This window comes from Anabrus simplex, chromosome 1 (genome assembly GCF_040414725.1).
Source record: "Anabrus simplex isolate iqAnaSimp1 chromosome 1, ASM4041472v1, whole genome shotgun sequence".
Lineage (NCBI taxonomy): Eukaryota > Metazoa > Arthropoda > Insecta > Orthoptera > Tettigoniidae > Anabrus > Anabrus simplex.
In genome coordinates, this window is record NC_090265.1 from 1,550,419,505 (window position 1) to 1,550,442,346 (window position 22,842).

The 22,842-nt window shown below is 39.2% G+C and overlaps 1 protein-coding gene across 3 annotated transcripts in view; it reads right to left on the reverse strand.

Moving 5' to 3' along the window:
* Positions 1 to 4,975: 4,975 nt before the first annotated feature.
* LOC136880296 (zinc finger protein OZF) overlaps positions 4,976 to 22,842 on the reverse strand; it is a 130,482-nt gene continuing 112,615 nt past the window's right edge. For all 3 annotated transcript variants that reach the window (XM_068229139.1, XM_067153291.2, XM_068229149.1), the window contains one exon: positions 4,976 to 6,481. In XM_068229139.1, the coding sequence (XP_068085240.1) occupies positions 5,420 to 6,451 (1,032 nt within the window). In that variant the 5' untranslated portion in view covers positions 6,452 to 6,481 and the 3' untranslated portion in view covers positions 4,976 to 5,419. The remainder of the gene's footprint in view (positions 6,482 to 22,842) is intronic.

A 22,842-nucleotide genomic window follows, 5' to 3' on the forward strand; every position in this document is an offset into this window, starting at 1 on the left:
TGATACCCATGTCACCTTATGGCAGTCTTTATGTGGAAATATAGTACCACCAATAACCAAATCGTGGCTTGCACAGAAGTCCACAAATAGCTGTCCATTCTCATTTCGTTCCCCTAAACCATGCCTTCCCATAATATGTTCAAGTCCTTCGTTGTCCTGTCCCACTTTTGCATTCAAATCTCCTCCAACTAGGATGATATCCTTCCTTTTCTGTTTCTTAACCGTTCTATTAAGATGTCCATAGAACGTCTGTTTGTCTTCCTCCTCCGCTGACTCCGTAGGTGCATAGCATACTATCAACACAATGTTTCTAATATTGGTCTTAAAATGTGCCACTATTATCCTTTCCGTCACTGGGTACCACTCCATAAGGCTCCTCTTGGCCTCCTTATCCATTAATATACCCACACCTCCATAACTCGCTCCGTCGCCCTCGGGTCTTCCAGAGTATATAAACGTAGCTCCATCATGGGTTACCAGTTCCCCAAACTCACTCCATCTTACCTCACTCAAACCTAGGATGTTCAGGCCATAACTCCTCATACATGCCACTGCCTGTCGTAGCCTTCCACTTTCCCGCAGAGTCCTCACATTCCATAGCCCAATTTTCGTTAGCCTTTTCAAGCCAAAGGTCGTCATCTTCGGATCCGTCCGGTTTCTCATTGTTGATGTTTCTGTAATAAGGTAATTTAAGGTTGTGCGAGTTATTGGCCCACAGCACCCGAGCTTGGTGGTGGGGCTGCCACCTACGCCTCCAAGCCTGCTGTTTTCTGTTGGGGTAGTCTCCCTTAGCCTTTGAAGATTCCTCTTCACCACAAGGCAATGGTTTTCCTCTTTATTTTACCCCAAGAGGAAGGGTTACCTCCTCCGCCAACTTTGCCGTACCAAAGGTCTCCTTCTCCGCCTCAGTTGCCGTTAAGGACTTCACCAGAGCCCCGTTAGCCGTTACTTTTCAGGGTTCCTGTAAGGCCTTCACAGCTACCGTAGCGGTCCTGGGGCACACAAGGTCCCCGCTGTACTTCACCCTTACAGGCTATCCCCTACTTCGTACCGTTGCCCGTCCTCCACGACTGCCCGTCCCCCACGACCTAGGGCATAAGCATCAATGTTTTCCTATATCTTACTTTTCTGTTTTAAAAAAGTAGAAAGTGTTGACGGGCTAATGCCATACTTCTCCACTACTTATCCTTTCTTTCTGCCTTTCTCTACTTCCGCAAGTATTTAACGTTTTTCACTCAATGAAAACTGCTGTCGCTTCTGCTTATACATTTGCGATGATATGGACTCATTTATTTAACGAAATGCACACGAACTTTGCTAGTTTAATGATATAACCTTAACAGAAACACGTTGCTTTGCGAATTAAATACGAAGAAGAAACATGCAATGCATGATGCGATGAAACCGTCGCGTTCATTGGTGGATTACAAACATCGCGATCCTACTCAGCCAATAGTGTGGCGTCTTACATTGGTTGATGGATGAAGCTATTGGTTACACAAAGTGTAGCGTTCATTGGTGGATTGCAAACTTGGCGCTGCTGCTCAGCTAATACAGTGACGTCTTACACTGGATGACAAGCGAAGCATATCGGTTACACAAAAGTGATTGCCTTCTCGATCGCGTACGGTGCATATATGGAAAATGGCGATCATATCGTCTGAATAATGAAATAATGTAACAAGAAAAATGTTGGTCATAAAACAGGATGAATTTTAGTTTTAATTTGAGAAAATATGGTCAAATTGGTAAAGAAAAGAGCTCAATTTTAATTTGTTAAACTGAAACTATGAAATTTGTTAAAATGAAATATTTTAACACACAACAAATAAGGAAAAAGGAAGGGACCAAAAAAAATTTGTTATTCTGAAAATTTCGTTATACTGGTGTTCGTTACAGCAGAATTCTACTATACCACTGAATGCAGTACCCAAAAAGTCACCAGACGCTACGTACCCTAGTCCAAACAAGTGCGTGCTTCGCTACCATCCTCTGGTGAGGACCTCACTTTCTAGAATAGATGCAATGACGATGGAAGATAATATTTTGAGATACGGGTTGCTTCAATAGTGAACAGTAGAGAAATATTTGGACCATTTGTTAGTTTGAGCAGGATAATTTGCATTTTGTAGTATATTATGAAAATCCAAAGGCAAGTTAAAGCCTTTGAAGATGAGGTACTCAAACCTCATAGTCATCGGTCCGATGTTGTTTTTTTTGCACGTTGCTTTACGTCACACCGACACAGATAGGTCTTATGGCGACGATGGGATAGGAGTGGGAAGGAAGTGTCCGTGGCCTTACTTAGGTACAGCCCCAGCATTTGCTCGGTGTGAAAATGAGAAACGATGGAAAACCATCTTGAGGGCTGCCGACAGTGAGGTTTGAACCCACTATATCCCGAATACTGGATACTGGCCACACTTAAGCGACTGCAGTTATTGAGCTTGGTGGTTCGATGTTGTGTGAGGGTGTTTGTCCCAATAATGATGGTGATAATGATCATGAAGATGAATAACCCAAAGACTTGTATGTCTTTGATTATGAATGAATTCATTCTTCAGAGGGTGTGTGAAATAGATGGGATAGGAAAGGCCTAGGAATGGGAAGGAAGTGGCCATGGCCTTAATTAAAGTACAGCCCCAGCATTTGCCTGGTGTGAAAATGGGAAACCAAGGAAAACCATCTTCAGGACTGCCGACAGTGGGATTCGAACCCACTATCTCCCGATTACTGGATACTGGCCGCAATTAAGCGACTGCAGCTATTGAGCTCGGTCAGTTGAAAGTTGAGCCAGTATTCATGAGATAGAAATCTCGGATGATTCATCAGAGATAACCACTAGAGGTAAAGTGCAAACAACCTGTAGTACGAAATCCCACGAGAAAATGAGGCTGTAAATGAAAAGGTATCCCACACTGTATGTAAATGTTGTCACAAATTATCAAGTTAGTAAAAATTAACCCTATATCCAGAGAAAAAGTGAATAGAAATGTTTGCATCAAGTGGACATAAACATTTCTTCTCTGGCAAGGGAGGTGTCACGACCTTGTATCGTGACGCACCCCTTACATATCTGTGTGCCGAGCGAAAAGACTCGAGCGAGGCTTGAACCCGTGACCTCCGAGATTGGGAAGATTGGGAGTAATGGTCTAGAACATAAGTGAACGTAAAACTGTGGCAAGAAGTGACAATGCTTTGAATATTTATGTGAGTGATAATTTTATTTGAGTGAAAATTTGAAATATTCATGGGATATAATTCAATATAAATTTAACATAAAGCGAAGTCTAGTGGAAGTTCAAATCTAGTGTGTGTGTAACACGGTGAAATATCTGACAGAACGGCGCCAATGTAGAAATACAAATGGAACAGAAAGCCCCGTGGGCAGTTCGAGAAGCTAGTGGGGAAAAAAGTGTCACGTAGACCATGCAATGATTTTGACGCATCAGAAAAATACCTTATTCTAGAGTGTTCAACGACACATCCCGTTAGTTTAGTGGGAGGAACACATGAGCCAATCAGACTGAGACACAACAGTATTCTGCAGTTGTAGGGGTTGGTAATTGGGAAGGTACTGGAAAAATTCAAGAAGGTAGCAACGAAAGATATAAGCTGGAGTTTGAGAGCAGGAAGGGAGATTCTGTCCAGCAACTATGGGAGACGTGTCGTGGCACTGAGCCACAGAGAGAATAGGGAAAACTGTTCCAGCTACCGTGAATCACGCATCGTGGCTGTGAGCCACAGAGACAGAGAACCTACTCCACTGTAAAAGAAATTTAAGTAACGGCTGAGTGTTATTATGCTCAACAAACGCATAATTAAACAGACACCTGCGGTAAAAAAAATTGGACTTGAGTTGGAGAACAACAATATTTAAGCGTACCAAGTTCGACTTTGTGGATATGCATTTCCACTTAACTAGACACCATGACGTCCAAGACTGCTACGGCATCTCTGAGAGAAGAATCAAGAGAGAAGAAAGACCCTTGAACACGAGGTAAGTATTCATCAAGTTTGTCAATTCTTTTGGCATTTGTAAAGTAACATATGTAGAGAGAATTTGAGAGGACGGGGACTTGGGAAAACCTATATCAGACAACAAGTTTGTACATATTTGTAAAAAAAAACAGCCTCTTTGTGTAATTTGTGTACTTGTAATAATGTACAGATGGTTTTAAGTAATACAGGTGAAGGGAGTTGTTAGTGAATAACGGGAAGTATTGCCTTGTGTAAGCTCCTAAAAATCAAACCCAAGTCTCCAGCCTGTCCAGTCTTGAGGATCATAACACCTGATGTGAAAATGGGAAACCACGGAAAACCAACTTTTGGGCTGCAGACAGTGGGGTTCACACCCACTATCTCCCAAATGCAAGCTCACAGCTGCGCACCCCTAACTGCATGGCTAACTTGTTCGGTATACTAGATTTTGAAAACACATTTTAACTGGCAGTTTTTTAATACAGACCGATAAGAAGAAGAATACAGAGTTAACACAAGAAATTTAGACTAGCCATGATTTGTGTTCATTAATCAGTAGCTCATTGAATTTGTTTGGTGATGACTTGTGTCCTGACAGAAAAATACAGGAAATGAGGAAGCTTTCCTTCAGAATGGATTATCCTTTGACTCTTGTAAATCATCACATCTCCAACTCAATTTTGACAGTTTTTGAAAACCTGAGTCAGTGATATAAAAGGTATTTTCTGGGGTGATAAAATAAATATCTTTGAGAGGAATATAAAGAAATTAAAAAGTATCATTTTTCACCACCAATATTAAACTGTATTCCAAATGATAGAAAATAATTAGAGAACATATTACAGAATTGGAGGGTATTACCTTAGTGCCACATGCAAGTCCAGAGCTGGACTGTATCAGTAATGAAGATTCTGTTCCTCAACGCACGACGGTGTGACAGAGAAGTGACACTGATTTTCCATGAAAGTGGCCATGGTTTTAATCCCGGCCAATGCAGATGTGATTTTTGATATTTCACATCCCGTGGTTCAGATCCCACATTAAATTGGATACTCTGTAGCTATGATCACAATATCAAGTCATGCAAAACTGCAAACTTGCTTGCTTGCTTTTGTTTTTTTGCACCTCTGAATTAGGACATTATTCTGTTAAGCCATGCCTAACATGCCTAAATGCCGAAGTTTTATTGGCTTCCTCCGTATCAACATGACTACAACACTGACTTTCAGTAAGTGATCATATTTTAATTTTACCTGTACATATTAAATGCCTTGAACATAAATGTCATTTTTAAATCTGATCCAATTAAAATTTATGTAAGCGATCTATTTGAAAAGACCTTTCAATGAACAATTTTGGTATCCTGTCACTCTTTCCCATTCCTATAAGCCTGCTTTCAGATGACATTTTGTAACTTCTATCATTCAGAACATGTTTATCATAATGAAGTTCCAGTATCATGAACTTTGCAGTGTCTCTGAAGTTGTTCTTTGCGCAAAAAGGCCCTCTTGCAGGTCTTACAAGCAAACTTTTTTACCCCACTGTGTGTCTTTGTATGCCGTGTGAGCTGAGTATTGGAATGAAATGACTTGGTACATTGACTGCATTGATAAGGACGTTCACCCGTGTGATGACGAATATGTATCTCCAATGACTCGCGTCTAGCAAAAAGTTTTCCACAGTGAAGACAAGGGATGAGATTTTCAGCTGTGTGACTCCGAACATGACGAGATAAATGATGGCTATAAGAAAATGACTTGCTACAGATTTTGCAAGGGTATGGTTTACTCCCTGCATGCGAAACAAGGTGTCTTGCTAATTCTGCACTTGAAAAGAAAGGTTTCTTGCAATAATCACAGGAAAATCCTTTATGTACAGCATGCTGATTCTTGTGGCGCACTAGAGAATGCTTAAAAACAAATGATTTATCACACAGATTACATGCATATGATCTTGATGCATGGAAAGATTTTTCATGCTTCATCATCTGTTCTTCCAAAAGAAAAGTTTTTGGACATTTAGAACAGGAAAAATTTTTTTCTGCCTTGTGAATGTTCTGGTGTCGAGTGAGGAGGTTTTTCCGAGAGAACTTCTTCTGGCAAACAATGCAAGAAAATGGTTTCTCCCCAGAATGTACAACATTGTGTTTAGTGAGATCACCTCGACTATAAAATGTCTTTGAGCAAATTTTGCAAGAGAAGTTCCTTTCTCGAGCATGATTACGTTCATGGATAAATAATAACTGCTCCAGTGGAAAGGAACGATTGCACATCTTGCAAGAGAAAACACTAATTTGTTGGTCCTCTGTTCTTGAACATTCAGAGGATGATTCCATGTCCAACATCATGGGATCAATACTTATCACCAAAGTCTCAGACTCTTCTGTTCCAATTATCAAATCATTCTTCTGTTTCTTTTTCTTTCCTGACCCAGCCATGCTCCTTGCTCCCTTTCTTCTATTTGCACTCATCGTTCACAGTGTTGGGATAACTACGCCAATCTGAAAAATAGGGACTGATTGTTTATTTAAAGATTGCATATGTAGGGCTATGAAGCCCTCACATTTAAGATGGTAACATTTTATCAGCACAATACAATACAACGAAAGTATAATGGCAGACATTAGATATAATTAATTCAGTATAGCTTAACATGCTATTTTAAAGAGGAACAAATAGACAGAATATAAAGATGCTATACTCAATGATGTACTATTAACCTTAGGGAAAAAAAAAAAAAAAAAGGTTCAATAAGGGAAGAAGGAAACTATAATAAAGATCATAGTTCAACCAATACAAAATAAATATAATAGCAGAAGTTATATAATTAATTCAGTATAGCTGAACGTGCTATTTTAAACTGAAACCAAAGAGAGAATATAAAGATGATATCCATGATGTAAAAGTTCTAATCACTTGATTGCGTGCCAAAAGCCTGGATTAAATTTCAAACCTTTCCACAGTATTCATAAGGAATGAGGGCCTATGACACTGTCGATGGTGATTCATCCGTTGGATGGAGACTTAAAGCCTTGAGCAGACCCTTTGGTGCTATTCGACAGGAGTAGGCTATGTGCCGGCACCGGGTTTCACCCTCTCTCTTCCTACTTGTGTTTACATCTGCCGGGACGAGGTAGCGAGCAAGTGAACAGCTGTGCATGAAGTAGACATAGGAGCAAGGCAGACTAGCCCGCCCAACTCGTCAACCTACCTTGTTATTAAAAGATATAAATTCCACCTTTTCAATACAAACTGTACAATGTTTTAAATTACATATATGTTCAGGGACTAGTTTTGACCTAACAGTAGGTCATCATCAGCCTAAAGCAAATCAAACACAAATGCATCGAAGAAATTAAACAATGTAAAGACACAAAGGTCTTAAAAATGTACATATCATGTAAGAAATTAAGATAAGATTCGAGAGATGCGCTGCACTACGTTAAAAGATAGCTCTATGATAGAGATTCATAAAAAGTCCAGTGTGCCGTACAACATTAAAAAAGTTGTTAAAGAAAGAGATCCTTAAATTACTAGTCAAGGAATTCAATATAGGCTGGCTCCTTAAAGATGCTGCTTTCCATTCAAAGATCAACTGAGTTGAAGTCACGCTGTCTTCTCAAGATATTCATAAATTCAGTACACATGGATGCGAAGCATCTGTTTTTAGAATCTTGAAGGATGATGATTATTGTGCGTGGAGGCTTAATACATAACAGTAAATAAAGGTGATTGGATTTCGCAGTTCAATGCGGACCGTACAGTTGACATTGAATAAATGACAGCTAAGATAGAAAGAGTTAAGTTAGGGGGAAGAATATATTTAAATGAAATATGCCACATGGGAAATACCTCGCATTGTAACAAGCTGAGCGGAGTTGGAAATGAAGCGCAAATGAGGAGTGGAGTGTGTGAGGTTCAAATGAAGTCTTGTGAAGAAGGTGCGGGGAGAAAGAGAGGAAAGAGGAAGGAAGGGAAGCGGAAAGAGAAGAGGGGGAGGGGGAGGTTGTCAAGGTGGGGCTGAGGGATACGGGAATACAGAAGATTGCCTAAGTAAAGTACTGTAAATAGAACAACAAATCAGACCTTGACTATTTGATTTTGTGTTTCTGAAAATGTGAATGAGCAGAATATTTGGTTTTTCAGAAATGTCATTAAGATTGTAATTTGGATTAAAATATTGGTCCAAATGTATAAAGTACTTCTCTGCTATGTTAAGGAGGGGTTCTTTATTCATAATTTTGAGGATTTCCATATCATCCTTAATGTCAGTAAACTGGAACATCTAGAATCCATGAGTCGTGCATTCGAGAATTTTCGATTCAGAAATTTACAAAACTTTTGTAATAATGGTTGTATCGTCTTGGGAGATACGCCATTCTGTAGCCAATCACAAGAACATCTCTGTTGTCAAATCTCAAGAAAATCCACTTTGAAATAATCACGTTATCATATGACGTTTAGGCCTTGACAGTATAAAAGACAGTGATAGGCAGACATTCTTCGGGAAGAGCTCTGCCCGATCAGACCCTGTATTATTCTGTCCATCAGAAAGTAAAGTCATGTGTCGATGTGGTGATTGTAAAACACGACTTGTAAAATCTCACGTTGAGAATTGAACTTAGTGTAATTCTTGAACTGTAGAACGTACTGGTAATGTTTTAGTGTAATTCTCGAACTGTAGGACGTAACGTTTCTTTGATAAAAAACCAAGTGAATTGTTTAACTTATTTTGTTGCTGTGCAAGTGTTAGAAAATTATTTAATATTTCAGTAACTGTGATATTTGAAAGTGTTTGAGATATTTAATCATTATAACACCAGTATTTGCATATTTCTTGCCATTCAACACTCAAGTCCTCCTTAACTAGTGATAAACTTTGAGTACCAACTGTGCCAACCATACTATTAAATATGAGTGACTTAAACTGATAATCCATTATGGTGTTAATCTTAACTGGATTTGAACTGATTTCTGCACATAATTATATATAATTGCTTCTAAATATTCTTCAGCGGCTTTGTTATTTTATGAGATTCACTGTGCTAAGAGTGACTGATTAATTATTATTTATTTCATCGCTATTAGCAGTGTCGTACAGATAAACTCTTTAATAGCTCTTTTTTGTGTGTCAAGTGTGACAGTATTATTTTTACGCTGTGGCAAGTAACCGCATACAGTGTATAGCAAGTGAACTGTGTATAGTTTCATCGTTTTTCAGTGGTAAATAACCATAAACTGTGCTGCATCGTTATTTCATTTTTGGGTAACATTTTCGTTTCTTAAATCAATGCTATCTGCATTTTCAACTTTAACATTTTGAAGTGACATTCATTAATTTCTATCTGCAAGTGTCAAGTGAAGTTTACTGGCATATTCCAAACGTGTTGTCTGCCTATACAAATTAAAGGCAGTACTTTGCAAATTTGGTGACAAGTGATTGTGAATGCGTCGGGGTACTGTACGACTGTGGACACTCATATAAAGCTAAACCACAAGTGATTACCCCGCATCAAGATCACCATAGACCTCCGAGAAATTCGAGACCTTCAGGTACGAGGTATGGGTTGATTCCATGGTGGAGAGTGGACTTGGGAGCACGAGTCCAATTCCATAGTGACAAGAGGATCCTGGAGTATGAGTACAACCCCATGGTGATGAGAGGACTCTGGACTAACAAGTTGCCTGGAGAACCATTCTGGAAGACGATTCGGGAGATGGTGGTTCACTGTACCAAGGTAATATGAATTTCAATCTTGCCAAAATTTTGAATAAACCAAGAGTTCAAAGTACATCTTCACTTATTGTAGATAGAACCTATCCTCCTGTATCAAGCCCTAGCTATTTTTGCCTAGGAAGTGCCTTGAGAACTTTAATTCATGCTCTTTCCAAATAACAAGTTAAAACAGGCTATCTTTTACTGGTAAAGAGAGGATTTTTTTTTGCTATGGGCTTTACGTCGCACCGACACAGATAGGTCTTATGGCGATGATGGGATTGGAAAGGCCTAGGAGTTGGAAGGAAGCTGCCGTGGCCTTAATTAAGGTACAGCCCCAGCATTTGCCTGGTGTGAAAATGGGAAACCACGGAAAACCATCTTCAGGGCTGCCGATAGTGGGATTCGAACCTACTATCTCCCGGATGCAAGCTCACAGCCGCGCGCCTGTACGCGCACGGCCAACTCGCCCGGTAAAGAGAGGATTAGGTAAACGTGGCCCTGAAGAGCGTGGGGCTCGATAGCTAGGAAAAACAGTGCTATCAGAGTTAGATAGATAAATGCAACACCCTGGACGTGGTGTTAGAGTAAAGCACAACTGATGCCCTGGACGAGGCAGCTAAATTATTCTTGTACAAGTATTTAAATATTTTCTATTTATTCTCTTGATAAGACTGAATATAAGACATTGTGCCAAAAAACTCAAGTCACTTAAAATCAAAATCATGAACAATGACAAATCAATCAATTGCATTTAATAAGAAATGTTTAGAATTGAAGCTCCTGCCTAAGTACATACCCATAAAAAGCTAAACCTACAACAACTTCGGCTAAAATATTAACATCCTAATCACAGTTATTATGGATCAGAAACAAAATTAAATTTGCATACATAAAGAAACAGGAAATCAACAAACAAATTCTACACATGCGTTTAAACCTAAGCAACTTCTGGCACCACACTCAATTGACATCCTACTCTAACTTTTTACATGATTACATTAAAAAAGAGAGTCTCCGTGGCTCAGACGGCAGCGCGTCGGCCTCTCACCGCTGGATACCGTGGTTCAAATCCCGGTGACTCCATGTGAGATTTGTGCTGGACAAGCAGAGGCAGGACAGGTTTTTCTCCGGGTACTCCGGTTTTCCCTGTCATCTTTCATTCCAGCAACACTCTCCATTATCATTTCATAGCATTTATCACTCATTAATAAATCATCTTGGGAGTGGCGACCCCATTGTAACAACAGCCTATATATGCTTCATTCATTCCATCCCTGACCCGGTCAATGACTAGAAAACAGGTGTTAGGTTTTCATTTTCACATTAAAAAAGAAGCAATCAGGAAACAGAAGGTCATTGGCAATAAAATACGTAACCTAATCTTTAAACAGAAAAAACCAGAAAACAATAACCACGAAAAACTCGCAAACTTTTACCCTAGACTAGTTAACAGATCAGACACTACCTTTTCAAAGAAGGAAATAAATCTGCTGGAGAAGGGACTCAATTGTCAGGAACATCATAACGTATACAACATAACATAAAAAAAGCTAATTACAGATGTAGAAATTGCTTGCGAAAAAATCCCATCTCCACAAAGGGAAATAAAAAAAATGTAGCCACCAACGAAGCCCTAAAAATAATCACACATAAAAATTCCACCATACAACCGAATTGTGCCACTCATTACTTGGCATTAAAAATAGTTAAGAATAAAATAAAAAACAACAACCTAATTGTCACAAAAGCAGATAAAGGGAACACAACAGTCATAATGAAGAAAGACGAGAACATAGAAAAACAATAGAATTCATCAACAACAACGGAATTAAAGAACTACAAAGCGACCAACAAGTAAATTTCAAAACGAAATAAAACAAGCTATAAAGGAAGCAGAATTTATTTTCACAAAACAAGAAAAAGAAAGCCTTACCATCAAAAATTCCAAACTCCCCACGCTAAGAGCCCTCCCCGAAATACATAAAAACTTGTGTCCCATTAGACCAATAGTAAAATTTTAAAGATGCACCAAGTTATAATTTAAGCAAACAAGTCAACAAAATTCTAAAAGAGAAAATCTCACTTAAAGAAGATAGATCGATTAAAACAGCCTATAACTAATTAAAGAACTAAATAAACTTACAATAACAGAGAGCACACGTTATTTGACATCACCAACATGTACACCAACATACCAGTAGATGAATCCATTAAAATTATCGAAGATCTTCTTAAAGAAAACACTTCACTAAAAGAAACCAAAGAAATTATTACCCTTCTTAGGACAATGTTAAACCAAAATTGCTTTACATTCGTCAAAAACTATTGTCATAAAGAAGGGTTAGCTATGGGCTCACCATTGTCAGGTATAATAGCTAACATTTTTCTTAATAACTTCAAAAACTTCTTAACCGGTTAACATACAAAAGGAATCATACACTGGAGTAGATAAGTAGATGATGTAATATGCATATAATGATAATGACATCACTAATGCACACCAGTTATTAAAACTAAATTCTTTATACAACTCCATCAAGTTCACAATAGAACCAGAAATTAACAAGAAAATAAACTATTTAAACATCACAATCAGTAAGAATAATGAAAACCTGTCTTACAAAGTATACAGAAAGCCCACTCAGACGTTACACACTATTGACAAGTTGAACCACGCATACACACACAAAATAGCAGGACTGAATGCAATGATACACAGAGCTATTTCCATACCAATGAGCACAACAGATTTCATTGAAAAGATACAAATCATTGAACAAATTGCAAAAGAAAACAACCACCCGCTGAGCACGGTAGATAAACTTTTAAATAAACATAAGAAAAATGCCCGGGAAACCACCACACATGACAGGGAAAATACGTGGTTCTTAACTATGTTAAAAAGAACACATAAAAAGTAGCTAATATTTTCAAAAAGCAAGGTCTAAAAGTAGCCTTTAGAATGAACAACACACTGTAGAGACACACGATCAAGTGCAACCTAAACAAAAAAGGCCCTTTCTCCAAGTCAGGAGTCTATGCTCAAGTGTCAAGAACCTAACTGCAATGCCACATATATAGGACAAACAAAACGTAATTTCCACACAAGATACAAAGAACACAAAAACACGATAAGATATAATCAGCATTCAGCCTTCGGAGAGCACATATACGACAGTTCGCACCATTTTGCTGACATTAACACAGTCTAAAAATTTTACACATTAAAAATAACAGTAAATCTCTGAATATTAAGGTAGCAATCAAAATTTACATTGCAAAAAAAGCGAACAAAACCAACCTAAATGACCATACACATTTAAAGAATTCCCCTCTCTTCTCTCTACTTACATAACATCTGGTCAACACTTACTGCTTAAATTAGAATTTAATGGCCTTTTTTTAGTATAGTCTAGCGTAAAAGTAATGTTTAATAGATACTCTCCATTTCAATTCCGCACTTAACTTGCACTTATCTAAAATACATAAATACATTATTACATGAAGGAGTTGATACAGAATTTAGATCCAGTTTACATATATTTCTGGCACTCCATGGTGATAAGATAGCTTGCCAGATCAGATCATGTGGGACCCTATCAAAGGTTTTCTCTAGATCCAAGAGTGTCACCTGTACAGCCTTTCTCCTTTTCTGCATATTTCTCCAACATCAAATGTGCGGCATGGATTGCATCTGTAGTGCCACAGCCCTTGACAGAACCATACTGGTTAGGAGATACAGAAACTATTGCCATGAGCCTGCTATCCAGTACTAATTCAAAGATTTTCATGGTGTGACTAAGGAGACATATCGGTCTGTAGCTGTTGCATTTGGTGACATCTCCTTTTCCTTTCCATATGGGCACAGTTATGTTGGTGGTCCATACTTGTGGAGAATTATTTGTGGTTACAATTTTGTTGAACAGGGTAGCAAGAAATTCTGCTCTGTGTTTCTTTGAGTACTTTCCAGATTTCTACAGGTATACTATCTGAATCAGTTGCTTTCCCACTCTCCATCTTGCTGACAGCTACCATTTCTTCGGCTGTTATCTGTGATAATGAGCCATGGGTGGGCTGAGGGCTTAATAGTTACTGGTGGATGTGGGAATTCTTTATCGCAGAAGCTAGCATTGTAGTCAGACCATCTTTGAAAGATAGATGGTAGGTCTCTGAGGATCATGTTATTAGTTTCCTTAACGTTCATAATGTGTTCAATATCTTGGGATGCATGATTGGGGGACTTGGCTAGATGGTACACATTTGTTGCTCCTCCTGGCTTGTTGAGCTAGTCATATATGACCTGGGAGTGATAATGCTTAGCAGCTGTCGCGCTTATCTTGTCCAGGTCCATGGCTAAATGGTTAGCGTGCTGGCCTTGGTCACAGGGATCCCAGGTTCGATTCCTGGCAGGGTCAGATCAAAAATTAGATGTATGGCTTTTCAGGCGTTTGCTCTATTAACCAGCATTTTGTCCTAGGTCTGACACTAGACTCGTCAGAGTGGGATGTGTCAGACCATACCCACTTATGCTGGGGTGTATGCAGGTGAACTTATCAGAAGCCTCTTATGTGGCACAGTCTGATAACTGCATACGGGTGATAAAACTCCACAATGGATTTAATGCCCGCCTAGCAATTCCAAATGGTAATTCTAAATTCCCATGGAGGGAATTAGATATTTTTCCACCAATACTCTATTGGTGGAAAAATATCTAAATATCTACTCTATTGATGCAAAAATATCTAAATATCTAATTCCCTCCATGGGAATTTAGAATTACCATTTGGAATTGCTAGGCGGGCATTAAATCCATTGTGGAGTTTTATCTCCCGTATGCAGTTATCAGACTGTGCCACATAAGAGGCTTCTGATAAGTTCACCTGCATACACCCCAGCATAAGTGGGTATGGTCTGACACATCCCACTCTGACGAGTCTAGTGTCAGACCTAGGACGAAATGCTGGTTAATAGAGCAAACGCCTGAAAAGCCATACATCTAATTTTTGATCTGATTTTTGATAGCTCTATTGGTGGAAAAATATCTATCAATCAATCAATACTGATCTGCATTTAGGGCAGTCGCCCAGGTGGCAGATTCCCTATCTGTTGCTTTCCTAGCCTTTTCCTAAATGATTCCAAAGAAATTGGAAATTTATTGAACATCTCCCTTGGTAAGTTATTCCAATCCCTAACTCCCCTTCCTATAAATGAATATTTGCCCCAGTTTGTCCTCTTGAATTCCAACTTTATCTTCATATCGTGATCTTTCCTACTTTTATAAACACCATTCAAACCTATTCGTCTACTAATGTCATTCCACGCCATCTCTCCGCTGACAGCTCGGAAAATACCACTTATGATATAGATGTTGATTCCCATAAGGAATCTGAAATATTTGTCCTGAATGAGCAAATTTATAATACCAATATAAATGGTCCGTTATTGGACATTATAAATTTTCCAGCTAGCTCATTCTTGGTTGCCAGCGTTTCGCCCCCGTGTGCTAGGGTGGGCTCATCAGTTGGTACCTAGCACACCTACCAATACGCTGGCTAGTGCATACCGTGGAGGCCACTGCGTAGGCTAACTGGAGCCACAGGCAGTGCCAATGCAGTAAGAGACTTTGTCTCATCACTAAAAATTGATGCCTGCTTGGCCATCAGATGATATAGATGTTGATTCCCATAGGGAATCTGAAATATTTGTTCTGAATGAGCAAATTTATAATACCAATATAAATGGTCCGTTATTGGACATTATAAATTTTCCAGCTAGCTCATTCTTGGTTGCCAGCGTTTCGCCCTCGTATGCTAGGGTGGGCTCATCAGTTGGTACCTAGCACACCTACCAATACGCTGGCTAGTGCATACCGTGGAGGCCACGGTATTGGTATTATAAATTTGCTCATTCAGGACAAATATTTCAGATTCCCTATGGGAATCAACATCTATATCATCTGATGGCCAAGCAGGCATCAATTTTTAGTGATGAGACAAAGTCTCTTAGTGCATTGGCACTGCCGGTGGCTCCAGTTAGCCTACGCAGTGGCCGCCACGGTATGCACTAGCCAGCGTATTGGTAGGTGTGCTAGGTACCAACTGATGAGCCCACCCTAGCACACGAGGGCGAAACGCTGGCAACCAAGAATGAGCTAGCTGGAAAATTTATAATGTCCAATAACGGACCATTTATATTGGTATTATAAATTTGCTCATTCAGGACAAATATTTCAGATTCCCTATGGGAATCAACATCTATATCATCTGATGGCCAAGCAGGCATCAATTTTTAGTGATGAGACAAAGTCTCTTAGTGCATTGGCACTGCCGGTGGCTCCAGTTAGCCTACGCAGTGGCCTCCACGGTATGCACTAGCCAGCGTATTGGTAGGTGTGCTAGGTACCAACTGATGAGCCCACCCTAGCACACGAGGGCGAAACGCTGGCAACCAAGAATGAGCTAGTTGGAAAATTTATAATGTCCAATAACGGACCATTTATATTGGTATTACATAACACTTAGTCGAGCAGCTCTTCTTCTTTCTCTCAATTCTTCCCAACCCAAACATTGCAACATTTTTGTAACGCTACTCTTTTGTCGGAAATCACCCAGAACAAATCGAGCTGCTTTTCTTTGGATTTTTTCCAGTTCTTGAATCAGGTAATCCTGGTGAGGGTCCCATACACTGGAACCATACTCTAGTTGGGGTCTTACCAGAGACTTATATGCCCTCTCCTTTACATCCTTACTACAACCCCTAAACACCCTCATAACCATGTGTAGAGATCGGTACCCTTTATTTACAATCCCATTTATGTGATTACCCCAGTGAAGATCTTTCCTTATATTAACACCTAGATACTTACAATGATCCCCAAAAGGAACTTTCACCCCATCAACGCAGTAATTAAAACTGAGAGGACTTTTCCTATTTGTGAAACTCACAACCTGACTTTTAGCCCCGTTTATCAACATCTGCTGTCCATCTCACAACATTTTCGAGGTCACGTTGCAGTTGCTCACAATCTTGTAACTTATTTATCACTCTATAGAGAATAACATCATCCACAAAAAGCCTTACCTCCGATTCCACTCCTTTACTCATATCATTTATATATATAAGAAAACATAAAGGTCCAATAACACTGCCCTGAGGAACTCCCCTCTCAACTATTACAGGGTCAGACAAAGCTTCACCTACTCTAACTCTCGGAGATCTATTTTCTAGAAATATAGCAACCCATTCAGTCACTCTTTTGTCTAGTCCAATTGCACTCATTTTTGCCAGTAGTCTCCCATGATCCACCCTATCAAATGCTTTAGACATGTCAATTGCGATACAGTCCATTTGACCTCCAGAATCCAAGATATCTGCTATATCTTGCTGGAATCCTACAAGTTGAGCTTCAGTGGAATAACCTTTCCTAAAACCGAATTGTCTTCTATCGAACCAGTTATTAATTTCACAAACATGTCTAATATAATCAGAAAGAATGCCTTCCCAAAGCTTACATACAATGCATGTCAAACTTACTGGCTTGTAATTTTCAGCTTTATGTCTATCACCCTTTCCTTTATACACAGGGGCTACTATAGCAACTCTCCATTCATCTGGTATAGCTCCTTTGACCAAACAATAATCAAATAAGTACTTCAGATATGGTACTACATTCCAACCCATTGTCTTTAGTATATCCCCAGAAATCTGATCAATTCCAGCCGCTTTTCTAGTTTTCAACTTTTGTATCTTATTGTAAATGTCATTGTTATCATATGTAAATTTTATTACTTCTTTGGCCTTAGTCTCTTCCTCTATCTCGACATTATCCTTGTAACCAACAATCTTTACATACTGCTGACTGAATACTTCTGCCTTTTGAAGATCCTCACATACACACTCCCCTTGTTCATTAATTATTCCTGGAATGTCCTTCTTGGAACCTGTTTCTGCCTTAAAATACCTATACATACCCTTCCATTTTTCACTAAAATTTGTATGACTGCCAATTATGCTTGCCATCATGTTATCCTTAGCTGTCTTCTTTGCTAGATTCAATTTTCTAGTAAGTTCCTTCAATTTCTCCTTACTTCCACAGCCATTTCTAACTCTATTTCTTTCCAGTCTGCACCTCCTTCTTAGTCTCTTTATTTCTCTATTATAATAAGGTGGGTCTTTACCATTCCTTACCACCCTTAAAGGTACAAACCTGTTTTCGCATTCCTCAACAATTTCTTTAAACCCATCCCAGAGTCTGTTTACATTTTTATTTACCTTTTTCCACCGATCATAGTTACCGTACTTTTTAGAAACTGCCTCATACCTGCTTTATCAGCCATATGGTACTGCCTAACAGTCCTACTTTTAAGACCTTCCTTTCTATTGCATTTATTTTTAACTACCACAAAAACAGCTTCATGATCACTAATACCATCTATTACTTCAGTTTCCCTATAGAGCTCATCTGGTTTTATCAGCACGATATCCAGGATATTTTTCCCTCTGGTTGGTTCCATCACTTTCTGAATCAGCTGTCCTTCCCATATTAACTTATTTGCCATTTGTTGGTCATGCTTCCTGTCGTTCGCATTTCCTTCCCAATTGACATCTGGCAAATTCAGATCTCCCGCTACAATCACATTTCTTTCCATGTCGTTTCCCACATAGCTGACTATCCTATCAAATAATTCCGAATCCGCATCAGTGCTACCCTTTCCCGATCTGTACACTCCAAATATATCAAGTTGCCTATTATCTTTAGAAATGAGCCTTACACCTAGAATTTCATGTGTCTCATCTTTAACTTTTTCGTAACTTACAAATTCTTCTTTCACCAGAATGAAAACTCCCTTTCCCACCTTTCCTATCCTATCTCTACGATACACACTCCAGTGCCGTGAGAAAATTTCTGCATCCATTATATCATTTCTCAGCCAAGATTCAACTCCTATTACAATATCTGGTAAATATATATCTATTAAATTACTTAATTCTATTCCTTTCTTTACAATACTTCTACAGTTCAGCACTAACAATTTTATGTCATCCCTACTTGATTTCCAGTTCCCTGTTCCCTTATCACCGCTCCCTAGGCCATCCCGTTTCCCTGAATGTACCTCCCTATTACCCTTCCAAACAAATTTCCTAACTTATACGTACCACTGCGGTTTAAATGAAGGCCATCCGAGCGCAGATCCCTATCTCCTACCCACCCATTAGGATCTAGAAATTTTACTCCCAGTTTCCCACATACCCACTCCATAGTCTCATTTAAATCCCCAATCACCCTCCAGTCAGTATCCCTCCTACACAGTATTCCACTAATAACAATCTCCGCTTTCTTAAACTTCACCCGTGCTGCATTTACCAGATCCCACACATCTCCAACTATGTTGGTACTTATATCAGCTTGCCTTACGTTGTTGGTACCAACGTGAAACACTACCACCTTCTCCTTCCCCTCCTCCCTCTCTTCTACTTTCCTTAACATCTGCCTCAACCTAATTCCTGGATAACATTCTACCCTGGTTCCCTTTCCTCCACACACTTTCCCCACGTGTCTAACGATGGAATCCCTCATGACCAGAGCCTCAACCCTACCCACCTCATTTGATCCCCTCCCCTCCTGGTCAGCCCTATCTTTCCTGATAGCTGCAGAAGCTACTTCCTCCTCCCTTTTCTCCTTCCCATGACCCTGTTCCACCTGTCTTTTTCTATCCTCTACTCTACATTTCCCTTTCGTACCTTTTCCCTTCCTCCTACTTCCATGCATCTCAGCAACAGTTCCCTGTCCCTCATCTTCCCTCTGTTGTTCTACCTGGAGTGATTCGTACCGATTTCGCACAGACACCTGTCCTGAATTCTGATCCTGAATAGAGCCCTTGGCCAGCAATCTCCTTCCCCTTAGAACATTAGACCACCTGTCTTCTACAACTCCTCCCTTTCCTTCCCCTCCCTCTTGTACACCTACTGTAACCTGTACATTGTTTGAGGGAGTACTATCTTCCTTCCTGTCTTCTGTATCCTAATTATCTCCTTTAGAATTACCTCCTGGGAGTGTTGTGAATATTAACCATCATTGGTTAATTTCACTGGCACAGGGGCTGGGTGTATGTGTCGTCTTCATCATAATTTCATCCTCGTTACGACACGCAGGTCGCCTACAGTAGTCAATCATAGGTTATAAACTTCATGGTTCTGATCCGTATTGAATTGCAAGTACAATGTAATTATTAAATTAATGTAGTAATGGTCTACCTTTAATGTAATTTAGAATATTACATATTATAGTATTGAAAGGTGGACCATTACTACATTCATTTAATAATTACATTGTACGGTAGTCAAATCGAAAGACCTGCACTAAAAGCCATATACCATTTCGTTTACGGTTCTCTTGGCATCACTTTCCAGTGATTGGTACCAGTCAAGGTCTGCATCAAGTTGTGTGTGCCACAAAGTCTCACTGACCAACTTCTTCTCTTTAACCAATTGTTATTTGTCTTTATCCCAACCCCATGTCTCCTTGTCAATATACCATATAATCCCGAATACCGCACTTTTTTTTACAGAAATATTCCTCCTTAAATTCGGCTGCACGTCATATTTAAGCCTTTTATATCATTGTCTCATATTACATTGTTCTGAAGACACATCAACAGTGGTTTCATGTCATGCAAATTGGCAATGGCTGAAATCTCGCTCCGTCGCTCACTTCCACGTTACCAGAACCACATGGTTTGGCAGTTGATTAATACTTTGTGATCTGAGTGAAGAAGCATCAGTGGTAACAAGTGATAAATTCCAAAAAGTGTTTGCGGTCATTTACTGCAAGTAAGAAACTTAAAGTTGTAACAGAAGCTGAAACTACCAGAAATTGTGCCTCCAGCAGAAAATATGATATTGATGAATGATGTATTTGCGACTGGAGGAAGAAGAAGGAAATATTATCAACAAGTAACTCTGATTGTAAAGCTTTCTGAGGGCAGAGTGCATAGTTTCATGAAATTGAGGAATGGTTTTATAAATACGTGACTGAAAGACGTGAACTAGGTTATAGTGTATCGACTGAAATGTGTCAACTAAAATCATTAGAAATCACAATGATACTTAAAAAGGAGGTTTTTACTGCAAGCTGTGGGTGGACAAGAAACTTTTAACGAAGAAACGGATTGTGTACGTGAAGACATACATCTATTTCACAATATCTTCCTGTTGCCTACAAAGAAACGTTGGCGGCCTTTCATCACTATGTTCTTTGTTTGTGGAAGTAAAATTCGTATTTGCTTTCTCAAGTTGGGATTGCTGATCAGATGCCCGTTTACTCCACTAGACAGTATGGTTCACATTAAGGGCTCTAAAAGCGTTACTATCAGGATAAGTGATAACGAAAAGCAACGCTGCACAGTAATGTTATGCATGTTAGCTGACGGAACCAAACTTCCTCCGTATGTGGTTCTGAAAAGAAAAATCCTTCTGAAAGGAAATTTGCCATCCGGTATTTTTGTTTGAACCCATGAATCCAGGTGGATAGTCAGTGAGCTAATTGAGGACTGGGTGAAGTGTGTTTGGCAACATTGCCCGGGAGCTTTATTGCAGAAGAAGAGCCTGCTTGTGCTTGAGAGTTATTGCGGGCATACTATAGACGTGGTAAAGGAATTTATAAGTAAAGGAAAACTGATCTGACTATAATTCCAGGAAGGCTGACCTCTATGCTACAGACACTGGATGTTTGTGTGAACCAGCCTTGCAAAGCTACACTGAAACAGCTCTACACTGAGTGGATGACATCTACCAATATAAATGGTCCGTTAATGGACATTATAAATTTTCCAGCTAACTCATTCCTGGTTGTTAGCATTTCGCCCCAGTGTGCTAAGTTGGGCTCATCAGTTGGTAAATAACACACCCACCAAGATTCATGGCTAGTGCATATCGTGGAGGCTCCAAGTAGCCTACGCAGTGACCTTCACGGTATGCACTAGCCATACGTGTTGGTGGGTGTGCTATTTACCATCTGATGAGTCCAATATAGCACACTGGGGCGAAACGCTGGCAACCAGGAATGAATTAGCTGGAAAATTTATAATGTCCAATAAAAGACCATTTATATTGGTATTATAAATTTACTCATTCGGGACAAATATTTCAGGTACCCTATGGGAATCAACATCTATATCATGGATGGCATCTGCCGGTGATCATGCACTGACAACAACTGGATGAGTTTTGGACATATTTTTAAGTTAGATAGTATAGGACTGACAAGTTTTAATGTGTTAAAACACCATTAACTTATGTTACCCACAGTTATGTTCAGTTCACATTTTAAAATTACTATCCTGGCATGTTAGTCTTAAGATATTATTAATGTTTGTATATTATACTATATATTGGTTAAGAAGATCCCAAACCTTGACCTAAAGGTTATCTACAGGCTGAAGATGCCCAAAATAATGGGTGAAACATGTTCCTGACCAATAAGTCTGCATAAATTCATGTAGATTCAAACCACATTAAACGTGGAAAGTATTGAATAGGTGGTTTTTATTAAATTATCCTTGAGATTCTATGCCTGAGTGAAACGACCCGAAGTGGAACTTCTATGCAAATGGATAAAGACTGCATGGGATTGCATCTCCAATGACTTGGTGAGGAAAAGTTTCAAGAAATGTGGAATTTCAAATTCTACTATGTGTGGGAAGGTGACAGTGATCAAAGTTACGATGGTGGTAGTTCTGATGATGTTGAATCGTGACTGATTTGTACCTTGATCTAGTTTTATTTCTCACTGTGGTATTTTTAGTGTTTTTATTACTTGTAAAGTGTTTTAAATTAGCAATTTTATGACATATTTGCAGAAATTTAAAAAATTTGTAAGTAAACAAGTGATTATTTTTTCAAATTTTGTTGTTAAAAATTCAGGTGTGTGGGTCTTATTTGGTGGCGGGTGGTATTCGGGATTATAGGGTACTTGCGTCACAGCTTCGTCTTCCCAAAGATGTTTTTGGCAGCTAGGTGTATTTGCTGCACTGCATCATTCCACATTTCTTTCACTGATTCATTAGGGATATTGACAGGAAAGTTGGCCAGACCTGTCCTCATCTCATTTTTGTGAGCTTTCAATTCCCACCATTTGATCCACTT